This window comes from Megascapheus bottae, chromosome 6 (genome assembly GCF_031878675.1).
Source record: "Megascapheus bottae isolate mThoBot1 chromosome 6, mThoBot2.hap1, whole genome shotgun sequence".
NCBI lineage: Eukaryota > Metazoa > Chordata > Mammalia > Rodentia > Geomyidae > Megascapheus > Megascapheus bottae.
This window is the reverse complement of record NC_143514.1, coordinates 50,719,557-50,736,819: the sequence shown is the minus strand read 5'-3', so window position 1 is coordinate 50,736,819 and position 17,263 is coordinate 50,719,557. Positions and strand designations below refer to the sequence as shown.

Sequence of the window (17,263 nt, the reverse complement as noted above, 5' to 3'; positions counted from 1 at the left end):
AGATGACATACTACCACTTGAGCTCTGCTTTTAGCCTAGCCTTTTGCCGATTATTTGGAGATAAGAGTTTGTCAGACTTTCCTGTCCTGGCTGGCCTCAAACCTTGATCTCCTAGGTTTCAGTCTTTAGGATTACAGGTGTGAGCTATTGGTATCTGTATGTGAGATGTATTAGTGAATAAGGAGTTGTATAACTTGCTTTTCTAGTCAAAATAGATTCTTGATGATGAAGAGTAAAAGCAAAAGCAATCATGAAAACAGCAGAAAAAAGTTGAATATTTTGATAATGTTTACATCAAAAGTATTTTCTAGGCATGATTTGAAGTGTAGATGCTAAAAAAGATAAGACTGATCTTTTTTTGTTGTTGTTTTTGTTTTTGTGGGTCATGGGGCTTGAACCCGTTTTCTAGAGGTTAATTGGAGATAAGAGTCTCAGGTTCTTTTGTGCCTGGGCTGGCTTTGAATTTTGATCCTCAGATCTTAGCCTCCTGAGTAGCTAGGATTATAGGTGTAAGCCACCGTGCCCAGCTAGATTGATCCATTTGTCAAATAGGAAATATCCATGTAGGAAAAGCTCCATTAAACCAGGACAGACTCAGCAATTTGAAGAGAGATCAGTATGAACAGGAAAAGCAATTAAACTTATGAGAGATAGGAATGTGTTCAACTTTAAAAATACAAATTAGGAAATTAGGTTCTGTTTCCTTTCTGTAAGATTGGTTATGTTTGATTTTTCTCAGTAGTCAATGGTTGTAAAAAAAAAAGAGATTCTTGTATATGTCTAGAGAAAATATAAATGAACATCATGTCTGGTGGAAAATTTGGCAATATTTATGAAAATTTAAAATGTGTATTTTCTCTTGAGTTCACTTTTGAAAATTTATATATTAAAAGTATAAAGATACATGTGCAGGTGTTAGTTAAGACTTTATAGGTATAAAAACGCGGACACAATAAGAATGGTTACTGATAGAGATGTGATATATAGATATATTTTTTTTTTTTCTTTGTTTGTCGTGGGCCTTGAACTCTATCTAGGCCTGGGTGCTGTCCTTCAACTCTTCAGCTCAAGGCTACCGCCCTACTCCTTGAGCCACAGCGCCACTTCCATGAGTTAAAATTTTAACACCCACCAATTTAATAGATTTTTTTTGTTTTATTTTTAATTTTTTTTTCCAAACAGATCTTACAGTATAGCTAAACCTGGCCTGGAACTCACTCTGTAGGCCAGGCTGCTCCTAACTCACTATTCTGACTCCATAATTGTATAGTGTATCATAGAGTGTGTGTGTGTGTGTGTGTGTGTGTGTGTTAAAGGCAATCTGGTATGCTCAATCCAATTTAAATAGTAATCTCTTCTAGAAATCTGGAGGCACTTTCACAGACACACTAATAAGTAATGTTTAATCAAGTCTCGGAGCATTCTTGTCCAGTAAAATTGTTGACTTGCAAGATTACTATTCCAGAGATGTTAAATATTTCTATAGTTTCTGAACCTATATTATATATATATATAATTTTCTTTACCTATTCTTGAGTTATATTAATTTAGGCATGAGATTCAATCAATGTTCTTTGTTTAATATCTTAAGCCAGTTGTTCTAGGCATTTTGATGGCAATGTAATATTCATACAGCTATTATAATCATGTTTTCCAATATTTGTTAAACTCCAGGTAAAAACAATTACCTTGTTTTTTTGTTTTTTGTTTTTGCCAGTCCTAGGCTTGAGCTGAGGGCCTGAGCACTATCCTTGGACTTTCTCAAGACTAGAGCTCTACCACTTGAGCCTCAGCACCACTTCAGCTTTTTTTTTCTTTTTTCTATGTATATGGTACCGAGGAATCGAACCCAGGTCTCTGTGCATGTAAGGCATGCACTCTACCACTAGGTCAAACACCCAGCCCAAACTTGTTCTTTATATAACTCTTGACAGAGAATCCATGTTAGTGAAAGATACCCACCCAGTTACTACCTTAGAAATTGAAACCCTATGTGACTATGATGTAGCAACAATGTCAACTTCCAGGATCTTTTTCTTTCGTTCTTTTCTTTTTCTTTCGTTCTTTTCTTTTTCTTTCTTTCTTTCTTCCTTCCTTCCTTCCTTCCTTTTTTTTTTTTTTTTTTTTTTTTTTTTTGCCAGTCCTGGGCTTGAGCTCAGGGCCCTGAGCATTGTCCTTGGACTTTCTCAAGGCTAGAGCTCTACCACTTGAGCCTCAGTACCACTTCTGGCTTTTTTCTATGTATGTGGTATTTAGGAATTGAACCCGTCTTCATGCATGCTAGGCAAGCACTCTACCACTAGACCAAATTCCTGGCCCCAATTCTTTTCTTTTAATGTACCTTTTCTCTTAATATCTTCCCCAATAGAAGTAAAGCTCTTAGTTACTATTTTTTTCTTTTTACTGCTACTATGAGAGTGTTTGTATTCAAAGGATGTCTTTTTAGAATCAGGTATATTTGCTTTAGAAAGTTAGGTTACTCTTTATTTTTTTTTACTATGTTTCATTCTTCAAGTTTGACTTGATCATGTAAGACAGACTGCCCTAGTAGATTACTAATTGTATAAACAAATGAGTTCATGGATGATTTTGTGGTTCAAATCATGTTTAGTTTTCTGTCCTAGTTCGTTCTCATATGTTGTTTTTGATAATGAATAATAATAGCTTCTGTGTATTAAGCACTAAGCACAATCAGGTCTGTGCAATGTAAAATTCTTAACATAAAGTAACATTCTTCTTCTTTACTAAAAGTTTAATCTACAAAGTATGGTTTTCATATATAAAGCAACAGAAACTGAGGCCCAAAGAGGTTAAGTAAGTTGCTGAATGTAGAACTAGCTGTTAAAAATAGAACATGAAGGCCAGGAGTTTAGCCTAGTGGTAGAGTGCTTGCCTCATATGCACGAAGACCCAGGTTAGATTCCTCTGTACCACATACATAGAAAACAAACAGAAGTGGTGCTGAGGTTCAAGTGGTTAGAGCTCTAGCCTGGAGAAAGTCCAAGGACAGGTCAGTGCTCAGGCCCTGAGCTCAAGCCCAGGACTGGCAGACACACACACACACACACACACACACACACACACACACACACACACACACACACACACACACACACACAACTAGAACTTGAATTTAGATCTGGCAGATTCTCATATCAGGATCTCCCTCCCAACTAATTAAAAATATTCATCTGGAACTGGGCACATAGGCTCAAACTTGTAATCCTAGTTACTCAGGAGGCTGAGATCTGAGGCTCAAGGTTGAAAGCCAGCCCAAAAGACCTTGAGACTCTTATTTCCAATTAATCACTAGAAAATGGGAAATGAGGCTGTGGCTCCAGGGATAGGGTGGTAGCCTTGAGCTGAAAAGCTCAGGGTAGTGCCCAGGCCCAGAATTCAAGCCCCATAACCCACAAAAAATAAAAATAAAAAGGAAGAGGGGAAGTCAGTAGAAGAACTCAGGTGGTAGAATGTCTACCCAGCCAGCTGAAACCAGTGTCACCAAAAAAAAAAAAAAAAAAAAAAGTCACAGAATTGACCTTGATCTTGGTAGAGGCATAAAGTAATCTTAACCACTCAGGAAGTTGAGCTAGGAGAAATGTTAGTTTGAAGCTAGCCTGAGCTACTTAATGAGACCTATAACAAAACAAAATAATGCTAGTAAATTAGTAGGAAATTTCTGCAGTTGTGATTATAGATAGCAGATGACCTTGATTTCAAAGTTGTGGAAAGTAAAAAAAGTGTTGACACTGATCAAAAAGAAATGTACTTATTAGCTGACATACGAAATGGTAGCTCCTGTGTCAATAAAAAAGAATGAAAAATAAGATAAAAATACAAATATTTTTAAAACTATGATTTCAGTTGGGCCCTGGTAGCTCACACTTGTAATCCTAGCAACTCAAGAGTCTGAGATCTGAGGATCGTGGTTCAAAGCCAGCCTGGGGAGGAAAGTCTGTGAGCCTTTTATCCAATTAACCACCAGAAAACTGGATAGAGTACTGTGGCTTGAAGTGGTAGAGTACTAGCCTTACACAAGAGCTCAGGGACAGTACCCAGGCCCTGAGTTTAAGCCTTAAACAAAAAAGAATTTCAGTTTGATCTATAGTGATCTATGCTTACTCTTAGTTTTGTTTTGATAAGTTTCAATTAACAATCATATTCATGGAGAGCCATTTAAAGTGTTACTTTATGGATGTAACTATATATTAATTCAGAAAAAATAAGTCGTCTTTGCAGATGCTATATCTTTCACATAATAACTGTAAAGGTTAATGTTAGGTTAATAGAACCATTGCTTTTTTTTTTTTTTTTTTGCCATTCCTGGGTCTTAAACTCAGGACCTGGGTGCTGTCTCTGAGCCTTTGAGTTCAAGGCTACCATTCCACCATTTTGAGCCACAGCATCACTTTTGGCTTTTTCTGAGTACTTATTTTGGAGATAAGAGTCTCATGAATTTTTCTGCCAGGGCTGGCTCCAAACTTGGATTCTCAGATCTCAGCTTCTGGTGTAGCTAGGATTACAGGCGTAAGCCACTGGTGCCCAGCAAGCCACTGCTTTTAATCCACAGATGATGACTAGAGTCCAGAGAAACTATTTGGAGGAAAAACAGTTGCTTAGCAATAAAGTGTCACTAGGAAACTTTTGGAACTCAAGAACTCGACTTCTGTGTATATGTATCTAATCATACAAGAAGACATTCTTAGGAAGCAGCAGTTTTCTTTTTTCTTTCTTTTTGGTGGGTCATGGGTGCTGTCTCTGGGTCTGGATGCTGTCCCTGAGCTCTTCAGCTCAAGGCTACTGCCCTACCCCTGGCCCTGGGCATTTCCTCTGAGCTCTTCAGCTCAAGGCTACTGCCCTAACCCTGGAGCCATAGCCCCACTTCCCATTTTCTAGTGATTAATTGGAGATAAGAGTCTCACAGTCTTTTGTGCCTGAGCTGTCTTTGAACCTTGATCCTCAGATCTCAGCCTCCTGAGTAGGATTACTGGTGTGAGCCACTGCTCTTGGCAGGAAGCAGCAGTTTTCTTAACTTGGCCTATTGTAATATAAATACATGATATTTTTAGGAATTCAGATGATTGAAGTAATTGTATAGAAAGTGCTTGTTCTTGATGGTTCACCTTGTATTATCCACTGAACATGAATGTGCAGGGATTCTTAACTTTTCCTTCACACACTTAATTTTTGGCCTTCTTAGGCAATGAAATTTGTGTGCTGTTACCTTCCCTAGGAGCAGACCTTTGAACCTGAAGACATAATTATAGATTATTGTTATATTCCTTTGCTTTTATTTGTCTGGCGATGATAGATTTATATGATGAAAATTAGGGCTTATTGTTTTAGCAAATGTAATGAGCAGTCTGTGTTTTCTTTTAGGATCAGACAGAACATACTGAATCAGCAGGACTGTCTGGTAGTGCAGCAAGCATCATGAGTAAGCACAGAGCAGGCTGTTCCTTATCTTGTGCATAAGGGGAAGAAGGTAAGAAAACTGGTGTTCTCTTTTCTTTATGATACTGACCTTGAGAAAACAACTAGAGCTATAGGAAGCAATGCTGATTTGTATGTTCTATTTGTTTCATTTATTAAACCAGAAATAACTTGTTCAGAAAGATCTGTTTTTAAATTAATGTTGAAAGCCTCTCTAGCAGTGCTTGCTCTCCTCTTTTAGAATCAATTTACTGCTGCCTGGGCTGACTTTGAACTTCAGTCCTCAGATCTCAGTCTCCTGAGTAGCTAGTATTATAGGCATGAGCCAGCAGTGCCTGGCTCTAACACTGTTTCTCAAATCCATATTTTCATAAAGAAATTATCTTTCTGTGACCAAGAGAGTAGATTACTATGAAAGACCGTAAGGGTTTAGAGAATACTTGCCTTTGAAAAAATCACACAAATAGAAGCTCTCAAGCCCATATAAGAAAGTGAAATTAAATAACTTCTTGGCCTTCTGTAATATTTACTCATAGTGCTGTTAGTTTTTTTGTTTGTTTGTTTGTTTTATCTGTCATGGGGCTTGAACTCTGGTCCTGGGCTCTGTCCCTGAGCTCTTCAGCTCCAGGTTACCACCCTATCCCTTGAGCCATAGCACCACTTCTAGTTTCTGATAGTTAATTGGTGCCCAGGCTGGCTTTGTACATTGATCCTCAGATCTCAGCCTCCTGGGTAGCTAGGATTACAGGCGTGAGCCACTGTACCCAGCTCTTTTTCTGTTTATGTGGTACTGAGGAGTGGAAGCCAGGACTTCATGCATGTTAGGTAAGCACTCTATCACTAAGCCACATTCCTAGCCTATAATACTCTTTACACAGTAAATGTGCAGTATGTATGTTAGTCTGGTTATTTACTTAATCTTTAAAAACGACAAAAACGGGGATGTGAGGTTACACATACTTATACACATGTGTATATGATATGTGTGCTAAGAAATTTCATTTATATCTAGCATTAGTCTAGATTGTGTAATTGTCATCAAAATGAAATGGCACATTTTTTCATTCATTCATTCATTCATTCATTTATTTTTGTGGGTCAGGGGCCTTGAACTTGGTCTGGGCGCTGCCCTGAGCTCTTCAGCTCAAGGCTACCGCCATACCCTGGGCTTGGGTGCTGTCCTTGAGGTTTTTTTAGCTCAAGGCTACCTCCTTACACTCCAGCCAAGCCCCACTTGCCATTTTCTAGAGGTTGACCTGAGATAAGAGTCTCAGGTCTTTTTGTGTCTGGGCTAGCTTTGAATCTTGATCCTCAGATCTCAGCCTTCTGAGTAGCTAGGATTACAGGTGTGAGCCACCACGCCCCAGCTCGAAATGGCACATTTTAAATAATAATTTGAAATTGTGAATAATTAGTTTAAAAAATATATTTTTTTTTCCAGTCCTGGGCTTGGGCTCAGGGCCTGAGCACTGTCCCTGGATTTTCTCAAGGCTAGAGCTCTACCACTTGAGCCTCAGCACCAATTCTGACTTTTTTCTATATATGTGGTATCGAGGAATCGAACCTGGGTTTTCGTGCATGCTAGGCAAGCACTCTACCACTAAGCCAAACTCCTGGCCCTAGAAATGTATTTTTATCTCAATCAGAACAATAATTGTCTCAACATCTGAGATTGGTCTTTTGAAGCATCCTCTATTGAATGAAAAAGTATGACTACTTTGTTTCTTTCTATGGTTATCCCTCAGTGTTCAGGAGGAATGGTACAGGTAATCCTTCAGATATCAAGACCCATGGATATGCAAGTTCATTTATTTTATTTTTGTTGGTTTTTTTTTTCTTTTTTTGCCAGTCCTGCGCTTGAGCTCTGGGCCTGAGCCCAGAAAGTCCTTGGACTTTCTCAAGTCTAGAGCTCTACCACTTGAGCCTCAGCACCACTTCTGGCTTTTTGCTATGTATGTGGTACCGAGGAATCGAACCCGGGTCTTCATGCATGCTAGGCAAGCACTTTAACTAGGCCAAACTCCCGGCCCTGTTTTTTTTTTTTTTAACTGTTTTTGTTTTGTCTTTTCTTTTTTGGCACTGGGGATTGAACCCAGGACGTTGCACTTCCTAGGCAAGCGCTTTGCCACTGAGCTACATCCCAGCCCCATTTATTTTATTTATTTTATTTATTTTTTGCCATTCCTGGGGCTTGAACTCAGGGCCTAGGTGCTGTCCTTGGAAACATTTTGCTCAAGGTTAGCCCTCTGCCACTTGAGCCACAGTGCCACTTCTGGCTTTTTCTGTGTATGTGGTACCAAGGAATGGAACCCAGGGCTTCAAGAATGCTAGGCAAGCACTCTACCACTAGGCTATGCTCTCAGCCTGCAAGTTCATTTATATGGAATTGTGTAGTATTTGTATAATCCATGTATATCCTCTTGTACATTTAAATCATTTTTAGATTACCTAAAAAAACCATAGAAAATGTAAAATCAAGGTGAAGAGTTGTTTCGCTGTATTTCTTACAGAATAATGACAAGAAATAATGTTCAATACAGATGCAGTTTCTTTCCAAAGATTTTCCATCTGTAGTTTGTTGGGTCCACCAATACAGGAATTCATAGATTCAGAGGGCCAACTGTATTTTGATGATTGTCATCTTTCAGGTTTTTAGGCTCTATTAACTTAAAGATCTTTAGGAGGATTATAAGCTTAATAGTTTGCATTGCCTTTGTAGATTTATAAGAGATGATATTCTTTTATACTTAGGACTTATAAGTTATTTTAATGATTCAGAATCTAACATCAATTTTATCTATTTTTTTTAGGTTTAAAAAAAGTCTCCTAAGCTGTGTTTCCTCACTGATGGAGAATTACTTCCAAGAAGAAGCTTACAACCTGGACAAGGTGTTAGATGAATTTGAGCAAAACGAAGGTATAGACTTACATTATTGAATCTGACTGGATTTATGATAAAGAGAATTTGAGATAAGAGAATACAGTATTTGGAAAAGTCGAATCAGGCTTAGTAATTAATGACAACAGTAGTAATACATAATATCACTATGAATATTATTATACTATCATTATCAGAGGACAAATAATATTTTTATCCTATATGCCAGGTACATGGATCATGTTATTTAATGGTTAAAACAGTGTCATGAAGGTAGACCTCCTTACCTCCATTTTACAGAGAAGATTAGAAGCACAGAGAAATTTAAGAACTGTAATGTTCCCTTTACCAAGTGGAAAATTTAGAATCCAGGTAGTATAGTACTAGAGCCACTATAATCTGTTAATGTAAAAGCTTTAGAATATATGCTTACATTTCTGATACTAAGAACATTGTTCTGTGTTGTTTATTTAAAATTAATGTTAGAAGATTTATGGAAGAGTCAAGATGAAATGACAAGTTCTCAAGTCTTAGTCAAGAAGTGACTGCTTCATTTGTTTTCCCTAAATTCCTCTTTTTCAAGTTGATTTGAATGACAAATCATAACAATGTCTTCTACCTTACCCTATTTTCCCTGTATTTTAAAATTTTCTAACAGAAGTGGCATGGAAAAAACGTTATAAAGAGATATATTTTCATCTAAAGACCAGGATTTTAGTAATGGTTTCCAAACTTTTACTGTAATCAGTGATTGTTATTCTTTGATAGTAGTTGGGGAAAAAGTTTTTTTTTCTTTTTTTTTTTTTTGAATTTTTAGTTTTGTTGTATGTGGGTGATGTTATTTTTTTTCTTAAAATCATAGAGTACATTTTATTAATAAATTGATTCTTGTCTCAATAGTATATAAATATGTACTAGGTCTCCTTTCCAAAGCATATAAACTAAGTATTAACTCCCATACTAAGGGCATATAACATATTTTACTATGAAACATAGGTCCAACAACATGTCGGTGATGTTATTTTTGGTAGTACTAGTACTAAAGTTTCTTGTTGTTTTCCAATCATGGGGTTTGAACCCTGGGTCTGAGCTCTGTCCCTGAGCTCCTTCTGCTCAAGACTAGTGCGGTACCACTTGAGCCACAGTGCCACTTTGGCTTTTTCTGTGATTAATTGGAGGTAAGAATCTCATGGACTTTCTTGCCCAAGCTGGCTTCGAACCACCATTCTTGGATCTCAGCCTCTGAAGTAGCTAGAATTATAGGTTTGAGCCATCAGCATCCAGTCCATTCTATTAAGACTTTGATAGACACAAAGTAACAAAATTAAAACTAGGGCTGGGAGTTTGGCCTAGTGGTAGAGTGCTTGCCTAGTATGCACAAAGACCTGGGAAAGACCCGAGAAAGACCCAAGTTTGATTCCTCCTTACCCGAGTTTGATTCCTCCTTTACCACATACATAGAAAAAAGCTGGAGGTGGTGCTGTGGGTCAAGTTGTAGAGCTCTTGCCTTGAGAAAACCTCAGGACAGTGCTTAGACCCTGAGTTTAAGTCCCAGGACTGGCAAAAATAAAAACAATAAACAAAAACTAATTTCTTAGCCTAAGAGTGGTGGCATTTGCCTGTAACCCTATTGGAAAAATAACTGGAGTAGAAAGGATAGGCTAGCTAAATGTAGAGTGCCTGCCTACGTGTGAGACTCTGAGTTTAACAACTTCAGTACGGGAGCTGGGAGTGTGGCCTAATGGTAGAGTGCTCACCTAGCCCACAAAGCTCACAAAGCCCTGGGTTTGATTCCTCAGTACCATATACAAAGAAAAAAAAAGTCAGAAGTGTTGCTGTGGCTCAGCACCCAAGGACAGTTCCCAGGTCCTGAGTTCAAGCCCCAGGATGAGCAAAAGAACAAAAACAAACTTCAGTACTGCAGGGCATTGGTGGCTCATGCCTCGTAATCCTAGCTACTCAAGAGGCTGAGACTGGAGGATCAAGATTCATAGCCAGCCCAGTCGGGAAAGTCCATGAGACTCTTATCTCCAATTAGCCATCAGAAAACTTGTGGTGCTGTTGCTCAAGGTGGTGGAATGCTAACCTTGAACAAAAAGAGCTCAAGGACAGTAGCCAGGCCTTGAGCGCAAGCCTCAGGACTAACAAAACAACACAAGGAAAAAGAACAGACCAGGCGCTGTGGCTCTTGCCTATAATCCTAGCTACTCAGGAGGCTGAAATCTGAGGATCTCAGTTGAAAGCCAGCCTGGGCACTAAAGACCATGAGACTCTTATCTCCAATTAACCTCTAGAAAATCAGAAGTGGCACTATGGCTCTAAGTGGTAGTATGTTAGTCTTGAGCTGAAGAGCTTAGGGACAATGCCGACTTGAGCCGAAGAGCTCAAAGACAGCACCTAGGCACAAAGTCCAAGTCCCCGACTGACCAAAAAAAGGGAAGGAAAGATAACAACAAAATAGGTTATAGGATTATAAGTATAAGGAATGGGATACCTGGGAAGGTACCTGGAATGGCTTGCTTGTAATCTTTTTTTGTTATTGTTGTTGGTTGTGGGGCTTGTACTCTGGGACTGGGTGCTGTCCCTGAGCTCTTCAGCTCAAGGCTACCACCCTACCCCTGGGCCTAGGTGTTTTCATTGATCTCTTCATCTGGAGGCTACTGCTCTATCCCCTGGCCTTGGCCCCACTCCCATTTTCTAGAGATAAATTGGAGATAAGAGTCTCATTGACTTTAGTGCCTGGGCTGGCTTGGAACCTGGATCTTCAGATCTCAGCCTCCTGAGTAGCTAGGATTATAGGTGTGAGCCACTGCAGCTCAGCTGCTTGTAATCATTTGTGACTCAATACTAACCCATTTTCTTGGGCTCATTCCTGATTGATGTAAATGTGAGATCTAAATGATCAGGGATTTTATTGGATTAAAGTATGCTTTCTAAATACCAGGCCAGAAAGTATGCTGTCCTTTGAGATTCAACCATTTATACAAATACTTTTATAATACATTCTTCAGTTTAGTCCTTTGTGTATTGGAGTTATTTACATTGTGAGACATCTTGACAAGTGTTAAACCTAACCATGTGAATAGTATGCTTTCAGAATACCATTGATTGAATAAAACTATTAAGTTTTTAATTTTTGTGGTTTCTGTAGTTTCTAGTTGGTTACTTTGTATATAATATTTTAAAGTATATTTTTATAGGCGCTTTCTTTTTTATTAAAGAATTTAACATGATTTTTACATCATATTTCAAATGATGTATTTAACAAATGAGTATTCAAGAAGGGAATCTCTGTATACAATCACTGGCACTTAGATTTTAGAACATAATTAAAATTAGGCTGAGGGTTTGTGTGTCATAGATACATATTAATCTATGTAATAAAACATTTTGTCTATAGAGTCATAGATTTTTATGTCTATGTAGTTGTGTTTATATTTCCAATACCATGTCTACATACATTGGGTATGTAAATATTAAGTCCTCGCTCTTGGATTGTTTGGCTCTAATAGCCACATAGTAAGGATACCAGGAGCCTTTTGTTCCTTTGATCTTCACTTGTCTCACTCAACATGATTCACTCTAGATTCATCTACTTCCCTGCACATGCCATTATTTTATCTTGTCTGTTGGCTATGTAGAATTCCATTGTGTGTGTGTGTGTGTGTGTGTGTGTGTGTGTGTGTGTGTATCACATTTTCTGAATCCATTCATCTACAGTAGGGGGTATGCTGAGCAGATGTCCTTATAATATCTTAGGTTATGATGTTCAGGATAGATGCCCAGGAGTGGTATGGCAGGATCATAGGGAAGGTCTATTTTCAGTTCTTTTTTTCATATATTTTTTATTGTAATTAATAGAAGGGTTACATTATATTCACCAGATAGAAGGTACATTCCTTCACAAATATTGATACCCTTTCTTATGTCATGGTCCCCATTTCCCTCCCCCCGCACAACTTGATTTCCCCCCTTCCCTCTCCCATTTCAAATAACCCACTATGCACATATAAAATACATCAGATAACAAGGTGAAATATTGTAACAATATGAGATAATCAAGGGACAGTAAAAGAGATGAGAGATAACATAGTACATTAAGGACAACAATCACTCATTATATGGCTTTTGTTTTTTTATCCTAGGGGTCCTTACATTTAGCGTCATACTATATGGCCTTATGTATCTAGATTTTGTTCTATTGTGAATCTTAGCTAGGAGAGCCCAAGGTTTCTACTGATTATGACAGATGTGGGAAACCATTGAGTTATGTTCCTTTGAGTCTGGCTTACTTCACTTAATATGATGTTTTCTAAGTCTTTTCATTTCCTTACAAATGGGGCGATGTTGTTCTTTCTGACAGCAGCATAGAATTCCATTGTGTATAACTACCACACCTTGTTGATCCACTCATCAACTGAGGGACATCTTTGCCATGATAAATAGTGCTGCAATGAAAGTTGTCGGAAATACTCTAGGTCTCCTTGGCACAGGTTGAAATTTTCTTTTTTTTTTTTTTAAGAATTTATTAACATTGATTTTTACATCATATTTCAAATGAGAGGTTTAACAAACGAGTGTTCAAGAAGGGAATATCTATTTACAATCACTGGGACTTAGTATTTAGAACTTAATCAAAATTAGGCTGAGGGTTTGTATGTCATAGAAACATATTAATTTATGAAATAAAACATTATGTCTATAGAGTCATAGGTTTTTATGTCTATATAGTTATGTTTGTATTTCCTTTACCATGTCCATAGCATTAGGTATGCAGATATTGAGTCCTCGCTCTTGTACTCTTTGCATTTAATAGCCACATATTAAGGATACCATGAGCCTTTTGTTCCTTAGGTCTTGACTTGTCTCACTCAACATGATTGGCTCTAGATTCATCCACTTCCCTGTGAATGCCATTATTATTATTTTTTTTTTTTTGCCAGTCCTGGGCTTGAGCTCAGGGCCTGAGCACTGTCCTTGGACTTTCTCAAGGCTAGAGCTCTACCACTTGAGCCTCAGCACCACTTCTGGCTTTTTTCTATGTATGTGGTACCAAGGAATCGAACCTGGGTCTTCATGCATGCTAGGCAAGCACTTTAATCACTAGGCCAAACTCCCGGCCCATGAATGCCATTATTTTATCTTGTCTGTTGGCTATGTAGAATTCCATTCCACACACACACACACACACACACACACACACACACCACATTTTTTGTATCCATTCATCTGAAGTAGGGCATCTGGATTGTTTCCATTGCCTGGCTATTGTGAATATTGCAGAGATGAACATAGCTGAGCAGGTGTCCTTATCATATCTTGGGTCATGATGTTCAGGGTAGATGCCCAGAAGTGGTATGGCAGGATCGTAGGGAAGGTCTATTTTCAGTTCTTTAAGAAACCTCCACACTGCTTTCCAGAGTGGCTGAACTAGTTTACATTCCCACCAGCAGTGTAGTAGGGTTCCCTTTTCTCCACAACCCCGCCATTGTCATTGTCTGAGTTCAAAATCTTGGTCATTCTTGTTGGGGTAAGGTGGTATCTTAGGGTTGTTTTTATTTGCATTTCCTTTATGACCATAGATGATGAACATTTTCTCATATGCTTTTCTGCCATTTTAATCTCTTCTGCTAAGTCTCTCTTTAGTTCCCTTGCCCATTTAGTGAATGGTTTGTTTGGTTTGGCAGGGGTGGGGGTTAGTTTCTTGAGTTCCCTGTAGATACTGGATATTAAGCATTTGTCAGATGTATTATTGGTGAATATCTTTTCCCAGTTGGTTGGCTGTCTCTCTGCTTGTGTGACTGTGTTTTTATCTGTACAGAAACTTTTTTATTTTTAGGTAGTCCCATTTATTGAGTCTCTCTCCTATCTGTTGTGACCCTGGGATTCTGTTCAGGAATCTTGCCTGTGCCTAAGAGTTCCAGTGTCTCTCCTACTTTATCATGTAGCAATTTCATGGTTTCTGGTCTGACGTTGAGGTCTTTGATCCATTTTGAGTTAATGCTTGTGCATGGCAAAAGGCTAGGGTCAATTTTTAGTTTCCTGCATGTGGCTGCCCAGTTTTGCCAGCACCAATAATTGAAGACTGTGTTTGTTCTACTGTATATCTTTGGCTCCTTTGTCAAATACAAGTTGCCTATAGGTATGTGGTTCTATTTCTGGGTCTTCTATTCTGTTCCACTGATCTTCTGGTCTGTTTTTGTGCCAATACCAAGTGGTTTTTGTTATTATGGCTCTATAGTAGAGTTTGAAGTCTGGTATTGTAATACCACCAGCATTGTTCTTTTTGCCTAGAATTGTTTTGGCTATTCTAGGTCTTTTCTTGTTCCATATGAATCTTTGAATTATATCTTCTATTTCAGTGAAGAATGTCTTTGGGATTTTGATGGGGATTGCATTGAATTTGTATATCAATTTTGGCAGTATAGCCATTTTCACTATGTTAGTTCTCCCTAGCCATGAGCATGGGATGTCTTTCCATTTCCTAGTGTCCTCTTTAATTTCTTTCATTAGGCTTTTATAGTTTTCATTGAATAATTCCTTTACATCTTTGGTTAAGTATATTCCTAAGTATTTTATTCTTTTGGGGGCTATTGCGAATGGGATCATTTTCTTGATTTGGCCTTCTGTTTGTATATTGTTGGTGTACAAGAAGGCTACTGACTTTTTTTTTTTTTTTTGCCAGTCCTGGGCTTGAGCTCAGGGCCTGAGCACTGTCCTTGGACTTTCTCAAGGCTAGAGCTCTACCACTTGAGCCTCAGCACCACTTCCGGCTTTTTTCTATGTATGTGGTACCGAGGAATCGAACCCGGGTCTTCATGCATGCTAGGCAAGCACTTTAACCACTAGGCCAAACTCCCAGTCCGGCTACTGACTTTTGAAGGTTAATTTTGTATCCTGCCACTTTGCTAAAGTAGTTTATTATTTCTAGAAGTTTGGGAGTGGAGTTTGTTGGGTCACTCAAGTAGAGGATCATGTCATCTAATAGGGATAGTTTAATTTCTTCTTTCCCTGTGTGGATCCCTTTGATGTCCTTTTCTTGCCTTATTGCTCCAGCTAAGGGTTCCAGCACTATATTGAAGAGAAGTGGAGAGAGTGGGCATCCCTGTCTAGTTCCTGATTTTAAGGTGAATGGTTCCAGTCTTTCACCATTTAGTATAATACTGGCTGTAGGTTTTTCATATATGGCTTTAACTATTTTGAAGAATGTACCTCTTATTCCTATTTTTTCTAGTGCTTTCAACATGAATGGATGTTGTATTTTGTCAAATGCCTTCTCTGCGTCCAGAGAAATTATCATATGATTCTTTCCTTAGCTCTATTAATGTGATGTATTACATTGATTGATTTGCGAATGTTAAACCAGCTTTGCATCTGTGGGATGAAGCCTACTTGATCATAGTGTATGATTTTTTAAATTTGTTTCTGGATTCTTTTGGCTAATATTTTATTGAGGAGTTTTGCGTCTGTGTTCATTAGAGAGATAAGTCTGTAGTTTTCTTTTTTTTTGTTGGGTCTTTCCCTGGTTTGGAGATGAGAGTAATATTAGCTTCATAAAATGAGTTTGGAATTTCTCCTTCTGTTGCTATTTCTCGGAAGAGTTTCAAGAGTATAGGTGTTATTTCATCTTTAAACATCTTGTAGAATTCCACAGTGAAACCATCTGGACCTGGGCTCTTTTTGGTTGGCATTTCCCTGATTGCTTCCACAATTTCATTGTAAGAGATTGGTTTGTTCAATTTGTTTACCTCATCATTTTTCAGTGTGGGTAGCCTATATTTATTTAAGAAATCATCCATTTCTACTAGATTTTCTTGTTTCTTTGAATATAGGCCCTGGTAGTACTTATCCATTATGGACTGAATTTCTTGGAAATCAGTGTGATTGTTCCTGTGGGGTCTCTAATCTTGTTTATTTGAGTCTCCCCTCTCCTTTTTTGATTAATCTTGCTAGGGGTCTGTATTTTGTTGACTCTTTCAAAGAACCAACTTGTTGATTTATCAATTTTTTGTATAGTAGATCTTATTTTAATCTCTGATATTTCTGATTTTATTTTTGTTATTTCTGTCCTTCTAGTTGTTATAGAATTAACTTTTTCTTGCTCCTCTAGGTATTTCAGGGTTTTTTTTTTTAGGTTATTTACATGTTCTTCTTCTGTCTTTTTAATATGCGCTCCTAGTGTGATAAATTTGCCTCTTAGAACTGCCTTTGCTGTGTCCCATAAGTTCCTTTGTGATGTTTCTTGATTATCATTACATTCAAGGAAGTTTTTAATTTCTTTTCTGATTTGATCTCTTACCCAAGAGTTATTCAGAAGTGTGTTATTCAGTTTCTAAGTAATTGAATGTTTTTTGACTTTGACTACATTGTTCAGAATTAGTCTGACTCTACTGTGGTCGGATAGGATGCATGGGATTATATCAGTCCTCTTGTATCTGCTTAAGTTTTCTGTATGAACTATTATATGATCAATTTTGGAGTGTGTTCCATGTGCTGCTGAGAAAAATGTAAAAAGTTTCACCGTTGAGTGGAAGACTCTGTGTATATCTGTTAAGCCCAGCTGGGCTATGGTGTCGTTTAAGTCGATGGTGTCTTCGCTTAACTTTTGTTGAGTTGACCTGTCGCTTGTTGAGAGTGGGGTATTGAGGTCTCCCACTATGATTGTGTTTGAGTCTTTCTTATTCTGTAATTCGAAGAGAGTTTGACGAATTTGGGTGCTCCCGTGTTGGGGAAGTAAATGTTTATAACTGTAATATTATGGGCATGGATCGTACCCTTTACTAATATGTAATGGCCGTCTCTATCTTTATGTACTGATTTTACTGAGAAGTTAATTTTGTCGGAGATTAAGATTGCTACTCCTGCTTTTTTGCATGGTGCGTTGGAGTGGAAAATTCATTTCCATCCTTTCACTTGGAATTTGTTTCTGTCTGTGGCGGTGAGGTGAGTCTC

The 17,263-nt window shown here is 38.0% G+C and overlaps 1 protein-coding gene across 4 annotated transcripts in view; it reads left to right on the top strand.

The window, feature by feature from the left end:
- Nucleotides 1-17,263, top strand: part of Zfyve9 (zinc finger FYVE-type containing 9) — a 103,778-nt gene that overhangs the window by 23,786 nt on the left and 62,729 nt on the right. For 3 of the 4 annotated variants that reach the window (XM_090334837.1, XM_090334836.1, XM_090334838.1), the window contains 2 exons: nucleotides 5,380-5,485; nucleotides 8,244-8,350. In XM_090334837.1, the coding sequence (XP_090190963.1) occupies nucleotides 8,281-8,350 (70 nt within the window). In that variant the 5' untranslated portion in view covers nucleotides 5,380-5,485; nucleotides 8,244-8,280. Of the gene's footprint in view, nucleotides 1-5,379; nucleotides 5,486-8,243; nucleotides 8,351-17,263 lie in introns of those variants that run through there. The other variant, XM_090334839.1, reaches the window with a different exon arrangement.